The sequence below is a fragment of the Corvus kubaryi genome, unplaced genomic scaffold (assembly GCF_017639235.1).
Source record: "Corvus kubaryi isolate FWS band 111438036 unplaced genomic scaffold, C.kubaryi_AGA036_p1.0 134, whole genome shotgun sequence".
Taxonomy (NCBI): Eukaryota; Metazoa; Chordata; class Aves; order Passeriformes; family Corvidae; genus Corvus; species Corvus kubaryi.
In genome coordinates, this window is record NW_024580668.1 from 7,443,346 (window position 1) to 7,459,677 (window position 16,332).

At 46.3% G+C, this 16,332-nt stretch overlaps 1 protein-coding gene across 4 annotated transcripts; it reads left to right on the forward strand.

Annotated features, from left to right (window-relative positions):
* The first annotated feature begins 84 nt into the window (after positions 1-84).
* TPX2 (TPX2 microtubule nucleation factor) lies at positions 85-14,145 on the forward strand. Of its 4 annotated transcripts, none has more exons than XM_042048075.1 (17): positions 85-181; positions 5,005-5,149; positions 5,411-5,536; positions 5,721-5,829; positions 6,376-6,507; positions 7,180-7,302; positions 7,740-7,873; positions 8,182-8,339; positions 8,757-8,928; positions 9,059-9,197; positions 9,641-9,857; positions 10,076-10,174; positions 10,834-11,010; positions 11,131-11,277; positions 11,827-11,938; positions 12,581-12,768; positions 13,218-14,145. In XM_042048075.1, the coding sequence occupies exons 2-17, from the start codon at positions 5,047-5,049 to the stop codon at positions 13,326-13,328; spliced, it is 2,247 nt and encodes a 748-aa protein (XP_041904009.1). In that variant the 5' UTR covers positions 85-181; positions 5,005-5,046; the 3' UTR covers positions 13,329-14,145. The 4 variants fall into 4 exon arrangements, with proteins under 4 accessions (XP_041904009.1, XP_041904029.1, XP_041904039.1 ...); XM_042048095.1 differs by having other exon boundaries at positions 12,602-12,768; XM_042048084.1 differs by lacking the exon at positions 85-181 and adding an exon at positions 246-301.
* Positions 14,146-16,332: the final 2,187 nt, after the last annotated feature.

Below are 16,332 nucleotides of genomic sequence, written 5' to 3' on the forward strand. Positions count from 1 at the left end.
GAGAGCGCAACTGCGTTGCGCGGGGTCTGCTTATCCGGGTCCCCAGGCGGCCCGGCCAATCAGCGCGCGCTAAGGGCGTGAGCCGGGCGTTGATTGGTGGGTTCGGACGGCCGAGCCCTGTTTGAAATCCGTTAACGGCGGCAGCAGAGCGGCCGCGCGGGGTGGCGGTGGCGCTGCCGAGGTGAGTCTGGGGGCTTCGGCCGGGCACTCCTGGCCTCGCCCTCTTTCCCCGACCCTCAGCCCTTCCCCACATCTGGTCGTTCGCTTCGGCCGTGGCTACGCGGCTGTTCTCTGAGCCCAGGTATTGGTAACGGAGCCGAGGTCTCGGCTGGGAGGCGGAAGGCGGCTCCGGCCGCTCAGCCCGTGGCCAGAGCCGTTGTCGCGGTGCTTGGCGGGCGGGCTCGTACCGGAGCCCTGGGGGCTGATTGCGAACCCGTCGTTCCTCGGGGGAGCTGAGCCCGGGGCCCCCGGCCGGCAGCTGGAGGAGCCGTGGCGGGGGGTTCCCGCTCTCCGGGTGGGATCGCGGTACTGGAACGCCAGGCGTGTGCCTTACGGTGGGGTGGGTGCCTCGGCCGTGAAATAAAGTTTTAAGTCTTTAAACAATCGCGAAATGCGATGAAACTCTGTATTTCACGATGTAAATATCTGTTAATTCTCCTCAGGCCAAATCCTGCTTCCCGGGAAAAGGAGGGAAGCAAACCAGCGAAAACCTGGCCCAAGTAACAGAAAAAGCATTAGGGGAGCTATTTTTATTAGGATTTTTTTTTTTTAAACTAAAGGACCTTCAACTTAATCTAACAGTTAGTTGAGGTTATACTAGCTAAAAATAATTTACTTTTCCTTGAACGTCTATTCTTAGAGTGTCCCATCTTCATGTCTTCTGAAACTTGTGGGATCTTTTTTAGGGAGCACGAGATGTCGGGGCTGTTTATTTTTGGGAATGGGGGCGGGTCTGGGCCGTTAGCAGAGCAAAGGCTGTGCTAGCACTTCACCCCTCCCTTGGCTGCCGCTGGTGGGGGGGGTCTGCGGAGCTCTCTGCGGGCTTATTTCTCACCTGGGGCGAGTTAAAGGGTTTTTCTCCCAGATTGAACATTAAATGATGGAACAGCAGTGTTCTGGGGGATGATGAATCCAGTGTTGATTTTGTACTGCAGAAAAGCTCCGTTGAACTTTGAGTAAGGGGCATGACAAGAGGGAGAAGCTGTAGATGCAGAGTGTGTTGTAAGTGTTCACTTAACCCTGCTCAGGGAAAAGTAAGGGTGAAGGATGAGTTTCTGAAGCTGTTGGCATCATGCAGAGGGAGTTCCGGTGATGGCTTTGTGGTGGGATGGTTCTAACCAGGCTGTGGTGACAGGACTGTAGCTTCAGAGAGGGAGTTACAGCCCTTTCTAATGCTCCAACTTACATGTTAACCCCTGAAAAACATTCAGGAACTTTGTCTGGGTTATTATCCCAATAAAAGGAATGGAAAACTCTGGTTTGCAGGGCAATAAAGAAGCTGCCAGGCTGAATTAAAGCTGCCTGGTTAGTGCAGCATCCTGTGTTTAAGTGGCAGCTGGTGTTGAAGCCCAGCAGAAAGCCCTGGAATTGCTGGAGCACATTCCCATGCAGCTGCCTCAGCCTTGGGGAAGCTCTTCTTGCTTATTCCTGGTTGCACGTCTTGGGTTTTGAGGCATGTGGATCAGATTGCTTTGTGTTTATCTGCTGATGTAGCTTAGAATAGCCTTCTTGTGTGTCTGCTGTTGTTTTTTCTGCTTTCTGATCCTGTTAGGATTTGCCATAAGTAACACCTGTAACTTGTGAAGCTCCAGTGCTGTGTCGTGATAAGGCATCATCTCCAGTTCACCAGGGCCTTATCTACATTGCAAGGTGGCAAGAAAGAGCATATCTCTCTGCCCTCCTTGGGATCCAGACTGGTTTGTGTTGGAAGGGACCTTGAAGCTCATCTTGTTCCAACCCCCCCATCATGGGCAGAGACACCTTCCACTGGACCAGCCCTATCCAACCTGGCCTTCAACACTTCCAGGGATGGGGCAGCCACAGCTTCTCTGGGCAACCCTTGCCAGAGCCTTACCGCCCTCACAGGGAAGGCTTTCTCCCTAATATCCAATCTAAATCTCTCATATTTTAGTTTGAAGCTATTCCCACTTGTCATGTCACAACCTGTCTGTGTCCCTATCACTATCATTCTGTCCTTGCTACTCTTCCAAACTCAAACTCCTCCATTCTCTCTCCCTCTGACCTTGAGTTCTCATCTTGGAATGCTGCATCCTATCTCCCAACACCATGGCCTGTATGGCTGGGAGGCTCCTTTGTCTAGGCAGTGGGTGCTGTTGGCACAAAATTCACAACTACATCGAGAAAAAGATGCTGAACACATCCGTGATGGAATTGTGTCGGTATCTTAAAGCTAATTTGGATTAGAGTGAGGTGTGAAGTTATTCCAAAATACCTATTGCACTTGCTGTTGGATCAGTCTTATTCTGGGATAGGAATGCTTGTTCCAATTTAGTGTAATCCTTTTTCAAAGCTAACTAATCTAAACCATGCCAAAGCACTCTTCTGGAACGTGCCAAAGTGTAGTTACTCAAAAGAAACCTGATGTCCAGAGGAACCCACTGCCTATTCCTCCAGGTGGATGTGGCTGTGCTGCTCTGGAGGCATATTTAGGTCAGTGAGAGAGCAAACCTAGAAAGAAAACTAAGGTTTTAATTAAGTAGTTCCTTTATAAAAGGAATTTGGGGTGTTTTTGCAAGCGAGAAGATCAGATCCTCCTTTCCTGCCCCAGCAGCTCTGCAAACCAGGTGAAAGCTGATCCTGCAGAACAGGGGTGAGGGTTCCCTGGCTGGCCTGCTCCAGACACCCGTGTCGACACAGGAGGTGATGAATGTGGGGGAGAGCAGGGTCATGCTTTAAATCCATGTAGGATTACAGCATGCCTGTAATCACGCTTGGGGAAATGCACGCAGTGCCTGCTAATTAGGGAACGTCCCTATTAATGAGGAAAAATTTCCACGCCTCCCTCCTGGTGGATGAATGCTGCGGTGGAGAGAAAGAATTTTGTATTGAGATAAATGTGGTTGTGCTGTCAAAATCACCACCGGGTGTTTCAAAATGCGTGCAGGGAGTGGGCAGCGGGTGTCGGGCTGTGCTTGGCAGAGCCTGTTGGGATTGCAGATGCCTTGTGGTGGGCACAGGAGCGATAAATCACCGCAGCATTCCTGGCTGATCCCTGTCCTAGCTGAGTCGGTGGGCGGAGGAGCGGAATGCCTTTCAGTGAACTGCAGCTTCACCGTCAATCCTGTTCTGGGCAGGACCTGGAGGATATGTAGGGATTTGAGAAGTGGATGCCATGAGTTCATCTGACTGAAATGGACTCTCTGGAGTTCAGTCATAATAACTTTTACCTCCCTGTTGTCTCTTTCAAGAAACAGAGTATGAAACTGAGGCAACGATACAATCCTTTTGTTTTCCTGAGTATTCTCTTCTGTCTGGGATAGAGGGGAGAGAGAAGGGGTCAGCAATGACGTCAATGATGAGGGTGGTGACACTATGGAAGAATATGGACTCCACACAGTAAAAAGCTGGAAACTGCAGCAGTGTAGCAGTGGGCACAAGTAGCTGTGAAACATGATGCCCAGAGCTCTGCCTCTGACTGGAGAGGGTGAGGGGAGAATGCAGATGACGCATTTGATTTTTAAAAAAAGTCTAAAGTGTTGACAGAAATTCTATCTTGATTAAGGGCAGTAGGAAAGCATTTGATTCCAGCCGTGTCTCAAGCTCAGTTACAGTTGGTTTTGGCTCCAATTCTTCTGTTTGCCTTCTTTGGGCCCTACCTTGACATCTTTCCCAGCTGTGTAGCTGGCGCTTCTCTGATGACATTTTTTCCTTTAACTATCACAGTTCTGCTCTGGGGAGCTAGAGGCTTCTTGGTGCACCCATCCTTGGGGGCCAGTGGTTGTGACCAGTGTGGTACCCCCTAAACCCTGTTTTGCTTTACTCTTGACCATTCTGTTATTTATTGGGAAACACCATCTGGGTTTTGAACCATGTGTGGTCTGCCTAGACAGGTGGTTTAGGGCTGAGGCTCTGTGGATTAGGAATATGCTGCTTTGGAATTGCTTGGGTTCATAAAAGCAAAGTTCAGGTGATTTCCTTGGGGAGTGTTTTATAACATCCTTGCGAGCTTTGCCTCACAGCTGTTCAAGGCATCACAAAAGCACCTTTGCAAAAAAGGTTTTGTTGTAATTTCAGGGTTTATAACTTTGTCACTGGCTTTATTCCTGTTCCTGTTGAGTTTAATATCACCTGTTGACACAGGGACTCCTCTTGCTGTCAGTGCTTCATTAATTAGCTGCAGGGACTGTTTGACATGGGTCACAGTGCTCAGTTTGTTTATAGCCTGGCCAGCCTCAGGCTAGTGTTATGGAATGCAAGAGGCCTGACATTGCCCTCCTTCTGACTGTTTGCCCGGTAACAATGCTCTACAGAGCCCTCTTCCTGCTTTGAAAATCAATTTATTTGATAGAAGAGCAGCTTTGTGTCATTAGTTCTTGTTTATAGCCCTTCAGAGAGGGAGAGAGGCTGTGCATTGCGGTGCTCTAGAGTGAATCTCATCAGCTTTGTAAATCCTGTAAGGGTGAGACCTCTTCTTTGTGTGTGGTGAGGGAACAAAGTGCAAATCAATGGCTCTCTGGAAAAGCTTTATAATTTACTTCCTCTTAAAAAATACAATTCTATTTGTCTATATTTCTAATCCCTGTCAAAACTTGATCTTTCTGACAGTTTTGAACCTGCAAATCTCAACAGTGGTAAAGTCTCCTTAGCTTTGCAGATCAGCAGTAGAATAAAACTCTGCATGGCTCATGAGTTCTGCCCTAAGGTGTGAAGTGCAAGAAGGGGGGATGTACCAAAGGCTGTCCCAATGCCTGTCCCTAGAAACCCTGCAGAGGAAAAGAGGTGGGGGATGATTCCACTAATACCCTGTTGTCTCAATGTCTCTAGTGGTGCAGGCAGAGGATTCCTGGGGACAGTGTGGCTGTGAAGATGTCTAAGCCAGAATCCCGTTATTCTTTTGATGTCCCAAACATCTGCATCAACTTTGCAACTCTGAGTGAGGATGATGTATACAATGCAGACTCCTGGTTTGGTAAGTTGCTTCCAACTCCTTGAGTGGTTTCCTCATTGGATGACACCTTGGTGTGACCCTTGTTTTGGGCCTGGCTTCTGTGCCAATTAATCACACTGTTAACTGCATCATTAATCATGCATGGGGTTTCTTTTGTTCTGTTTTTTTTGCGTTTAAATTTTGTCATCTGTAACTTGACTTTGTTACCCTCATAATGATATTCTGGGGTATTGTTAACAGTTCCTAACAGTATGTATAGTGAAAGTCTTTCTCTCTTTACAGACCGAGAAGCCAATCTGGAGAATGTCCCTCCTGCAGAAAATCTGGCAAAGGCCTCACACAGCAGCCCTGCTTTTTCAAAGCCTGATGTTATTCTGTCTTCTGTCCCATCACAAGAAGTAGCAATGAGTAAGCTGGCGTGGTGTGGCAGGGAGGGGATAAATTTTACCGGCTTTTTGCTGGCCAAATGGAAAGGCCTCTTGTCTGGCTTTTGTGGGGCCATCTTCATAAACTGTTTTCTGCAAGGTCTCATGTGGTTTTACTTGGTGTTGTTCTGTGTATGTAGATGAGCTGACACTTGCCCCTTTCTCAGGTGAAAGCAATGGTGAAGCAGAATGTGCCCAGGCCAAAGCAGTCTCTCAGAATATTGTTGGGTCCCTGGCAACCTGGACAGCTGCTGCCCCTGCAGAGGTCCCTCAGAGGTGAAATACTTGTGTTCAGTTTGTACAATGATTGATGGTGGTGTAACTAAGCAGGTCCTTGCTCTCAGGATCTGCAGTTCTAGCTGTTCTTGGGGCATCCTGTGGGGCTGGAGTTCTCCAGTATGGAGATCGTGTATGGGGACACCTGATCTGCTGGCTAAGCTGGAGGGACAGTCTCCAGGGTGGAAATGTAATGCAGTGTCTCACATACTTGTCAAATGAGACTCGGCAGCACCAGGACCTTCTGGTATGTGAGGATATCTGAAACTGAGGTGGCTTATAAAGTTTCTTTGTTTATATCTGCCTGACTTGGGCAGAACTCACTCTGGATATGAATGCAAGGGGCTCTGCATGCTCATATATAGCAAAGAATATTTAGTTTATGGGTTGTTAAACTTTAATAAATTGTGCTGCATTTGGATTGTTGTGTTAAACATAATTTGTATGGTGGAGTTAGGGGATACACTGACATAAAAAGTGTTATCCAGGTCAGGTGTCTCCTCAGATCTGTGGGAAAACTGACCTCTGCTTTCTGTTCTACTCTAGAGCGGGCAGGAGACTGGCTACAAAGCAGGGGAAAACCCAGCAGCGCAAGCAGCCGGGCAGAATCAAAGCAGAGAGAATTGCTAATGCCTCGGATAATAAGGAAGAGGTTCCACCCTTGAAGAAAATGAGAATGTATGTCATCCAAGTCCTTCTGTTTAGAGCTGGGAAAAGGAATACAACTGTTCCTTTGGAAAGGGTTTCCACCTGGCTGAGAAGGTTCCTACAGGAAGGTTAGGGGGTGGTGGCTGGAACTGGTTGCTGATACTGGTTTCGTAAACAAGAAATGGCTGTAAATGCTGAAGGAATTGCTCTGTTTGGAGGTAGAGATATGAATGAAACAAGCATGGGCTTCTTCACCTTCTTACTCCTTACTCAGTGTCTGTCAGTTAGCTTTAAATTTGTCTGAACTTATCCATCAGGAAGTCATCAGGCAGTCATTAGCTATGAAAGAGTCACAGCTAAAATATTTCTCAAATTAACTTAACCGCTGAAGTATCATATGGTGATAAGCTTGAGGTCAGGAAATTGAAGTGTGATCTTTGAAACACCACTGTACCTCAATGATCTACAGTATACCTCCCTTCTCCAAAAACTCAGTAATTAATCTTCCCTTCTGCAACCTTGGAGTACCAGGGAAAGCTGGATGGTCTATACCTGGGCCTGGGGTGAGGTAAGGCCAGCCTGGCATACCTTAGGCCTCACCAGGTGTTGGGATGGTTATGCATGGTGGTGAGAACTGCAGGTGGTCATTTACTTAGAACACAGTTAATTCCAGGGGTTTGCCCTAACAACTTGTTTTCTTAGTTCTGGCAGCAGAGAGAAGGTGACAGAAGCATCCACAAAGACAGAGCCCCTGCAGGATTCTGACCTCTCCCCAGGGAGAGGGAAAAGCAAACTGACCATGCCCTCCACGCCAACAATGTTGAAGTACGTGGCTTTCTTGTGACTTGTCTGCTAATCACAGTTGATTTAGGTGACAGTCCTGGCTGTGTGTTTTCAGCTTCAACTTAGCATGTGATGGTATCACATTTAGTAAACACCGTGTCAAGGCAACAGTATTAGGATGAAATGCATTTCACCAGCTGAAGCTGTGCACAGGAAAGCTTTTGCTTTTCTTTTGAGGAAAAAGTTGTTCTTCCTAACGGATTGAGAATGAACGCAGCAAATGGGTCTGCAGAATAGCAGCTAGCTGTGAGATTCCTTGAAAAAACAAAACCCAAGCAGATCTGTTCTAAAGAGGATGTTTTTACAACCTGTGATGCTCCTGCAGTGACGTTGGAGATAAGCATGTTCCTTGCACTAACATCATGCTAATAATCAGGGAAGCAGGAAGGCATATCTTAGTTTCTAATGTGCTTCTGCAGGAGGACCAAACGTTCTAGCAAGCAGAAGAGTACAGAGGAGCAGGAGCTGGAAAAGATGCAGCAGTTGCAGCAGGAGGTTATGGAGCTGCGGAAGAAGAATGAGGAGTATCTGAAAGCAGCTATTGCTGGAGCAGGTGGGCTGTGCCTGAATTGCAGAATGAAGCTGTGCTGGGTTCAGCTGGAGAGTGCTGCACAGAGCTGTGCAAGTACCTTTGAAAACAAGCATTCCAGACTTTGCAATAAATATTAGGAGCTCTTTACTGTAGATCAGCCCCTAAACTGCCTGGAAACAGGTGTGTTTGGGTTATGTCATGTTTTGAAAAGTTAAAGATGAGTTCTTTAAAACCTTACCTAGTTGTTAGAAATAAAATGCTATTTTTATTTCCATGAATCCTACCCCACACCAAGAGGCTTCCAGTCCTTACATGTGCTTTTCTTCTAGGACAACCCATGAAGAGACCTGCTGGTCAAGTAACGAAGCCAATTGATTTCCACTTCTGCACGGAGAATAGAATTAAACAGAATGTGGAAAGCCAGCCTGGGAATGAGTACAAGGAGCTGGATTTTGCAGCAGTACTGAGGAAGCATCCCCCTTCTCCGGTGAGAGCCAGAGTGTTGCCAGCACTCAGCTCACTGATTCTTGCCATCACCTCCCTGCTGCTTGTGCGATGCTTGGGCTGATGACCCACAGAGAGGTTACCACAGGAGAGGCAGGTGTTGTGCAAACCTGACTGCAAACTTCCTGTGTGTCTGTGTTGCCACAAGACTCCAAAGAAACCTTGTGGAAAAAGGAGCCCTTTAGTGTCAGATCTTCCAGTCATTCCACTTCATGCTTTAATCTGCTCGATACAGTTTCCCAATATAACTTGTGCATGTTCAGACTGTTAACACTTGTGCTTAATGTGAAGTGTTAACTTCTTTGCAGTGAGAGGAAGGGACAAATACTGTGCATCCATGGGGATAGGAAATGTCATCAAAGCCTCCTGGCCAATACTGACTGTGGTGTCCTGTCTCCAGGTGCGAATGCCGAAGGGGCCCACTGTCCCCAAACCTTTCAATCTGTCCCAAGGAAACAAAAGAAAACTTGAAGAAGCCACAACAGAGTATGTGTCCTTTGCTGAGCAGGTAGAAGCATTCCAAAAACGCACACCCCCTCGTTACCATTTGAGGAGCAGGAAATCTGAGGAAGGTGAGTGGTCCTGGCTGTGTCCACAGATGTGGTGGTAGAGCAAGAGATGCTTTGACTACTCTGAGCAAATGGCCTGTGTTTGTTGCAGGCCTTGCCATTAACTGCTGGTCTCTGTGACTTGAATTTGTAGGCTCAGTTTCAGGAAAGCCGGTCAAGGCTCGGATCACACACCCCAAAACACCAGTGCTCCGAACAAAGCACCGCTTGAGACCTGTCACCTGCAAAACTGCTGCAGAGTTAGAAGAGGAGGAGATAGAGAAAATTCAGCAGTAAGTAAAGGCTTACTCTAGTCCTCCAGGGGATGACTGTACCACACTGGAAATATTTTACAGATACCAAAATATCACTTCTCTGGAATACCCTTTTGTGTAAAAGAATGAGCATACACCATTGATATTCCTTTAGGGTGTTCATAATTCTTTAGCTCTGATTGTAGGGAAGTGAAATATAAACAATTAATTTTGAAGGAAGTGCTTTTAGGAGACCTGATCTTGGATTGAATACAGCTTCTGATGAGTAAAGTAAACCCAATATAACAATACAGCCTGCATGCACTTCAAAATTTGCCTGTAGGCAAAGGTTTGGATTTCTAGGAAAACAATCTGTAAGATTTTACTTATTAATCTTGCTGTTTTAAAGGCAAAGGAGGAATTGCTAACTACAGCTGTGCACTAATGTACAATTGGTGACTGTCTCTATTATTCCTGCATAGGTACAAATTCAAAGCACGAGAAGTCAATCACAAAATCTTCGAGAGTGGGCCGCTCCTGCCCAAGAAACCTGCTGTGAAGGAGCTCACCCAACCCATCGGCTTTCAGCTGGAAATAGAAAAAAGGATTCAGGAGCGTGAGAGTAAGAAGCAGCAGGAGGAAGAGCGCTTTGAATTCCATTCTAGGCCATGTCCCACAAAAATCCTGGAGGATGTTGTGGTAAGAAGTTTAATAACACCCAGGCTTGGAACTGGAGTGGCAATGAGCTTCAAAATGCTTGTAGCTGTGTGGCATTATGTGTTTAATGATCTTAGTAAACAGTGTCTGTCATTAGGTAAGAACTGCAATGGCTATGTCCTGTGCTGTCACGTTGTTTCTCCTGTCCTGTGTTCTTGGCACTTGGCCTTGGGTAACTCCTTGCTGGCTCTTCTGAACAGGGTGTTCCAGAAAAGAAAGCACTTCCTGTTACAGTCCCCAAGTCTCCAGCCTTCACCTTGAAGAGCAGAACCCGTGTGTCTGGCAGAGAGGAAGAAAAGGTAACAATTGTGATGAGGCTGGAGCCAGGCCCAGGTCCCACTGTGGTGCCTGCCATGCTTCTGGATGTGGGTGGGATGCTCTGGGGCTGGAAGCCCCTTCCCTCTTGTGAGCAGGTCCTCCAGGGTTACCTTTGCCTGTGCCATTCACTTCAAGCAATCTGGTTATTGCTGCTCATTTTACAGAAACTGAATTATTTTTAAAAATAAAGTAATTTAAATGCTAGGGTGCTGATAAGGGTTTCTGAGGTGTTGCTGCTATGAATGAGGGAAGTGGACTGCTTAGATTTCTCATCCTTCCCTATTCTGTTACTGAAGGGGCAGATATTGCACATGACCTTTCTTCTCTCTGAGGTGGGGAGCAGGATTTTGAAAGCTTCACACCTTTCTTCCTTTCCTTCTTGTCAAGAGGATATTAAATAATTACAGTCTAATTTGGATGAGTACTAGAATTGAGAGTGGCTTCAAAAAAGGAAGAACTGGGCCTGTGGTTCAGGCTGCCAGTAAATTGGTCCTTATTGGATTCCTAATTTTTGCAGTGTCCACTGTTTGTGTGCCCCTTATTAAAGGAGTGCATTCAAAGCTCTTTGTGGCTTTGCTTGGCAGGAATTGCAGCCTATACAAAAGTAAAACATCAGATCCTAATGCTAATATCCCTGTAGGAAAAAGAGGAGGTGGCTGTGATCAAAGCTAATCCTATGCCACATTATGGAGTGCCCTTCAAACCCAAAATGCCAGAGCAGAGGCACGTGGAAGTTTGCCCCTTCTCTTTCGACGCCCGGGACAGAGAGCGACAAATACAAAAAGAGAAAAAAATAGAAGAACTACAAAAGGAAGAGGTAAGAATTAAAAGCTACCTTGGATTCCACTCCTTCAGTAAAAACAGTGTGGCAGGATTTGCTGTTGTCTATTAAACTTCCAAGGAAAGGACAAGAAATATTTTGAGTTGTTTATTTCAGGTGCCAAAGTTCAAAGCACTGCCTCTGCCTTACTTTGACCAAGTTAAACTGCCAGAAAAGAAGGTCAAAACCCCAACTCAGCCTGAGCCATTCCATCTGCAGGTGGATGAACGGGGAGCTGCCAAGCTCCAGAGCTGGAAACAGCAGGTAGGATGAAAAGGATAATAGGAATGACCAGACTTAAAGCAGCTGATGGGGTTGTGGTTGACTACAGAAAGTGTCCTGCTTGAACTGAATTAGTAGCTGAGTTTGAGCAACGATTTTTTCTGTACTTGGCATGAGACTTGGGCTGTGGGTTAAGGATTGGTCAATGGGGTTTTTTTTATTTTTCTCACTTTGTGGTAAATGATGGGATTTACCACAACTGTACGAGCAGCTGTGGGTGTTTTCTAAGCAGCAGCTCTGTGCAGCTGAATCCCTTTGCTGACTATCTCCAGGAGTATATTGACACATAAATAATATACTGCTTTTCTCACAAGAAGTCTACAGTGGACACCTGAAACTTTCTTCAGGCTATTTTTGGCAAAGAAACTGTTGGGCAACAAGTGACACCACTTTTTGGCTTTAATAAATTTTCTATGGAAATGATTTGACTAAGTCAACATGGCTTTTCCAGTGTAGGGAGTGCTGGAGTCTGGGTCACGGGGAGGTGGTCTCTTTCTGCCTGGCACTTGATGTGCTCTCTTCCTCTTGCAGCTTAAAGAAGACTTGAAAAGGCAGAAAGAGGCAGCCTGTTTTAAAGCTCGTCCCAACACAGTGATGTACCAGGAGCCTTTTGTGCCCAAAAAGGAGCATAAGATGTTATCAGGTAGAGTTATGAGCACTTGCTACACGGGCTCAGAAATGATGCAATTAAGTGATGTTTTTTCTGGCTGTTGCCTCTTCTTCATCAGCACAGCCAATAGTGCCTTGCATTTAATCAACTAATTGCCTAACAGCTTGTGTCCCTTGGGAGCAGGGGGATTTCCTCTCCACCCCCCTGTCCTGCTCTAGCATGGCAGCTGTATTTAGCAGCTCTGCTGCAATTGGCAGATGATTGATGTATGCCAGCTCAGGATAAGGGTACTGAGAATGTGAGGAGCTCCCTGCAGAGACAGCTGGCATTTCTGCAGCACTGTCACTCTTTCCCTCCCGTTTCTAATGAGATGAAGGCATCTACTGCTTGGGTAGGCTGAGATTTGTAGGGCATAAAACCAGCCAAAACCTTGTTTGTACTAACAATTGTGTGCTTGCTCCCTCCCATGAGAACACCCGTGACGGGGTGACGTCTGCATTAACACTGCTCACGTCTGGGAGTAAAGTTTTCTCTTTTCCTGAAGCCTGGAGGTATCTCCTAACCACCCTTGCCAAGGGGAAGCTCTCCAAAGGGAGGCTTCCATTGACACTAGTACTGCTCTGCTTTACCTGACTGTCTTTGAACCAATGTTATCTCCTCTATTTCTAAACTTAGAGAGCCTTTCTGGTTCTGTAGTTCCTGAAAGCTTTGAGCTGGCAACAGAAAGAAGAGCAAAAGAAAGGCAAGAATTTGAAAAGCGATTGGCAGACGCAGAAGCCTTAAGGGAGAGGTATGAGGAGCAGATCAGGCAGCAACAAGAGGAGCGTGAAAAGGAAGAAATTGCTAAGCTAAGACAAGAAATGGTAAGTGAGCTGTTTCTGAGCAAGGGTTGTAAAGTAACCCAGAGGAATGTGGGAATTATCCTTAAGGAGCTAGTGTCACTGTTGAGCTGTGCTCAAACTGCCTTTCCACGGTTCCCTTTTGCAAAACTGACGACTCACCAACTTCACAACTGGTTTAAAAAAACCAAACCTACAAAACTATGTAAACAAAGAAGGCAGCTGTTCTGAGATGGCTGAGTTTCGGAGCTGCATATGTGTAGTTATCAAAGCAGAATGATCTCAGTAAAACCTACAACCCCAACATGTGCTGTGCATTTTCCCAGTCCCTCACTCCAGTGCCCAGGGTGGTGTGGTGGTCTCAGGCAGATGCCTGCCTTCACCTCCTCCACAGCTCACCTGCAAATTTCAGCTTCATCATAACTGCAACCATTTGCTTTGTTTTGCCCTTGCTTATATTTATTTTTTCACAGGTTCACAAGGCAAACCCAATACGCAAATACCGCAGCCTGGAAGTGAAGCCCAGCGATCAGCCACTGACTATGCCAAAGTCTCCCAACTTCTCAGACAGATTCCGGTGCTGATGATGTGATAACAGGAGGGAGCATCCCTCTCCATTCCCTAGGTAGGAGAGAGGGAGCAGTTGTTTTTCCATGGCTGCTCAGTCTGAACTCTTATGTTTGGTTCTGTTGTTGTACTGAGTAGTTAAACTCCACCTGAGCCCATGACATCCCAGCAGTGCCTCCTGGCCTTGCTGTATATACAGACTGTGTTCTCTAGAGACTAAACTAAGTTTTGATATTGCATATGGATATTGTGTACCTAACTAAATAAAAACTCCTAATCTGCTCGCTGTCTCTGGCTAGTGGGCTGAAGCCCTTTCCTGCAGAAAAGTTTTCATTAAAGGCTGACCGCACAGATGTGTGCATCTGGCAGAGCTGCCTTGTGTTTGTACACTAAGGACTATTTTCAAGTGTCTGTTTTTTAGCCTTTTAGTCTGCATTAAGCTTGAATTGTGTTAAGTGATGTGAGGTTCCTTCAAGCCAGCGTAGCGCGGGTCTGGCCTTTCTTGTTAATGTTTAGATGACCACAAATATAAATCTTGCCCACGCTTTAAAGTAGTTCTCTGTGTCTATTAGAGCATTAAACCATCTTGCTGTTTTATAGCTGAAGTTATTCTATTTGGGGAACCATTTATCTGGCAAGTGACCTGCTGTAAGCTGCTGCCCCAGCTCCTGCCAGTGCAGGTCTTTTGGCTACAGAGCCATCAGCATCTCTGGCCAGTTTGGGCAGTGAGCAGAGCTAAATATAGCCCAAGTGCTCAAATGTGTTAGAGGACAAAACTGCTGGCATCGTGAAGAGTGGACACATCTAGATTAAAGTTTTAATAATTATTTCTTACTTAGTATTGTGCTCTGATTTTTTTACCTTTATATCTTGCTGAAACACATGTAAGCAGGGGTGCTTGCTACTGTACTGCTGTTTAGAAGAGAAGGGGGAAAAGGGCAACTGAGAATTAATCTGTCCTAACTGGACAAACTTTCTTGTTTGGTGGTTATGAAAAACATTTGATTTCATTTCTTCTGAATTTGTATACTGTTGAAGTACTCCCAGAGTGTGTAGCTTTTTGTTCAGATTTTTGGGTGAAAAAGAGAGTTCAAACTTGGTGTTAGACTCCAGCTAAGGGGATGGTTAGAGGTGCTGTCTCATTCTTGCCAAAGTACATCAAGCAATTGCTATTTTACCCTTAGATTGAGAGACGTAACAGTGAAAGAAAGTCCTTAGAGACCTAAATTCCACCTAAATTCCAAGAAGAACATTTATTGTAGCCAAGGGATGATGTTTCTGCAGGAATTCTCCTAAAAAGTGTGATGCTCAAGAGATGTCATTGCAGAACAGCTGGGGTCTCTATGGGAGTGTTTCAAAGAGCATCAACCTAAAACTTTAGTGCTGGGATTAAAAGAGGAAAAGCCACCCCCACTTTGTGCAGTTAGTAACTGAGGAACTGGAGAATGAGAGGCTTGGGGGGAAGTATGTTGGCACTAAAGGATGAATGACCCTGTGGCAGTGTGGATTCTTGGAAATGGTGAGCTTGGATATGGCTCCTTTTTGCTCAGATTTCAGCTTTTCCTTCCCTTCTCTTGAGGATCTTTGTGTAGCTGTGGCAGAGCTTGGCCCAAAAGCTTGACCCAGTCTGTCTTCAGCCACGTTTTTCTGGCTTTGCTGATAGCCCTGTGTCACTGAGCTGAGAGTTATGGGACAGCCAGAAAAACTGCTGTCACTGCTGTTGTGAAAATTTGCAGGAGTGGCTGGAGCACAAGCGACATGTCAGCATCCTCTTCTTGAAAACTAAATCCATGTGACCTGTCTGCCTTAACCCCATTTCTGTCACAGTGGAGCTGTTCCCTGTGATCTGGTCCCTACCCAGTACATTACAGAACCTCAGACCTGCTGTCAGGGAGCCCTTCCTTTTTCCTCGAGTGCCAGCTCTGGAGAAGGCAGCGTGTGGGCAGCAGGAGTAGCAAATATTTATGATGAGTCAGGGGGAAGCTGGAATGATGATGAGCTGCTGAAGAATGTGAAGGCAAGCAGGATCATGAGGCCATGGAACTGGAGCAGCCACTGATCCCTGAAGGATGAAGCAGCTGGATTTCCCTGATGGCCCTACATGGCCTCTTCTGCCTTGAGGAAGAGGTTGTGTGCCTGACAGCTTGGCAGTATTTTTTCCCCAATGGTATCATTTGGGTCTAATAAAAGACATTACATCTTCCCCCAAACATGCCCTCTTGTATTCCCCAGGCACTGCAAACAGGGGCAGGAACTTCAGGCAGTTGGGCCTCCAAGGGCCTGGGGTGTTTGTATGAGCTTGGAGTCACCCACCAGGTTCTCACGGGCTGGGGTGTGGGACCTGTCCTCTTAATTAGGAGGTGGGAAAGCTGTTCTTGTGTACAAAGTGTATAAAAATCATGTCCTGAAGGAGCTGGATGTTGGAGAGGATGGGATTTGGCCAAGGCTTCAGCAGGGAACTGGTGGTCAGTGATTTTTCCAGTGCTGGGGAGAATAAAATTACAGGACCGGGAGCAAGAGACTGGGATTTAACTGAGTGCTGTTCCAGCACCTGCCTTTAGAGTCAGGGTAGGTTGAGAAACTGATGTAAAATCTATATTCTCCTTGTGTGGCTTTTGCAGAAACATTTTCATCTTCCAGTACTCAAAGCCCATCACCAGTATGTGCATGCTTTGAGAGCAAGGAGTGGGAGGAGGTGAGGGGAGAAGATCTGGGTACAAAATCTTCCTCTGCTCCCTTTCTAGTTGAGCTGTACTCAATCTGTTATCAAAATAATTTGATCTGAACACAGACTAGAGTTGGAACTAAAAAGCAGACAATGTTTTCCTGGACTTTCATGTTGCATTGCAAGATCAAATTATCTGGTGAATAAATTCTTATGAAAAGGCTTGACGATGCCCTCAGATCACAGCTTTGTTTCTCCCTTCTGTCTCCACTGGGAAACATTGGTGGCTGCTTGTGTGACCTGGCCTGAATCTGGCAAGGACCCCTGGACCTGGGCAGGTCCTGGTACTCCCTGGT

Excerpts from the sequence above, each read along its gene's own strand:
- TPX2 (XM_042048075.1), top strand. The coding sequence starts at position 5,047 with ATGTCTAAGCCAGAATCCCGTTATTCTTTTGATGTCCCAAACATCTGC. Across the intron at positions 10,175-10,833 it reads CTGGCAGAGAGGAAGAAAAG|GAAAAAGAGGAGGTGGCTGT; the intron begins GTAACAATTGTG and ends ATATCCCTGTAG. Across the intron at positions 11,278-11,826 it reads TCCAGAGCTGGAAACAGCAG|CTTAAAGAAGACTTGAAAAG; the intron begins GTAGGATGAAAA and ends TTCCTCTTGCAG.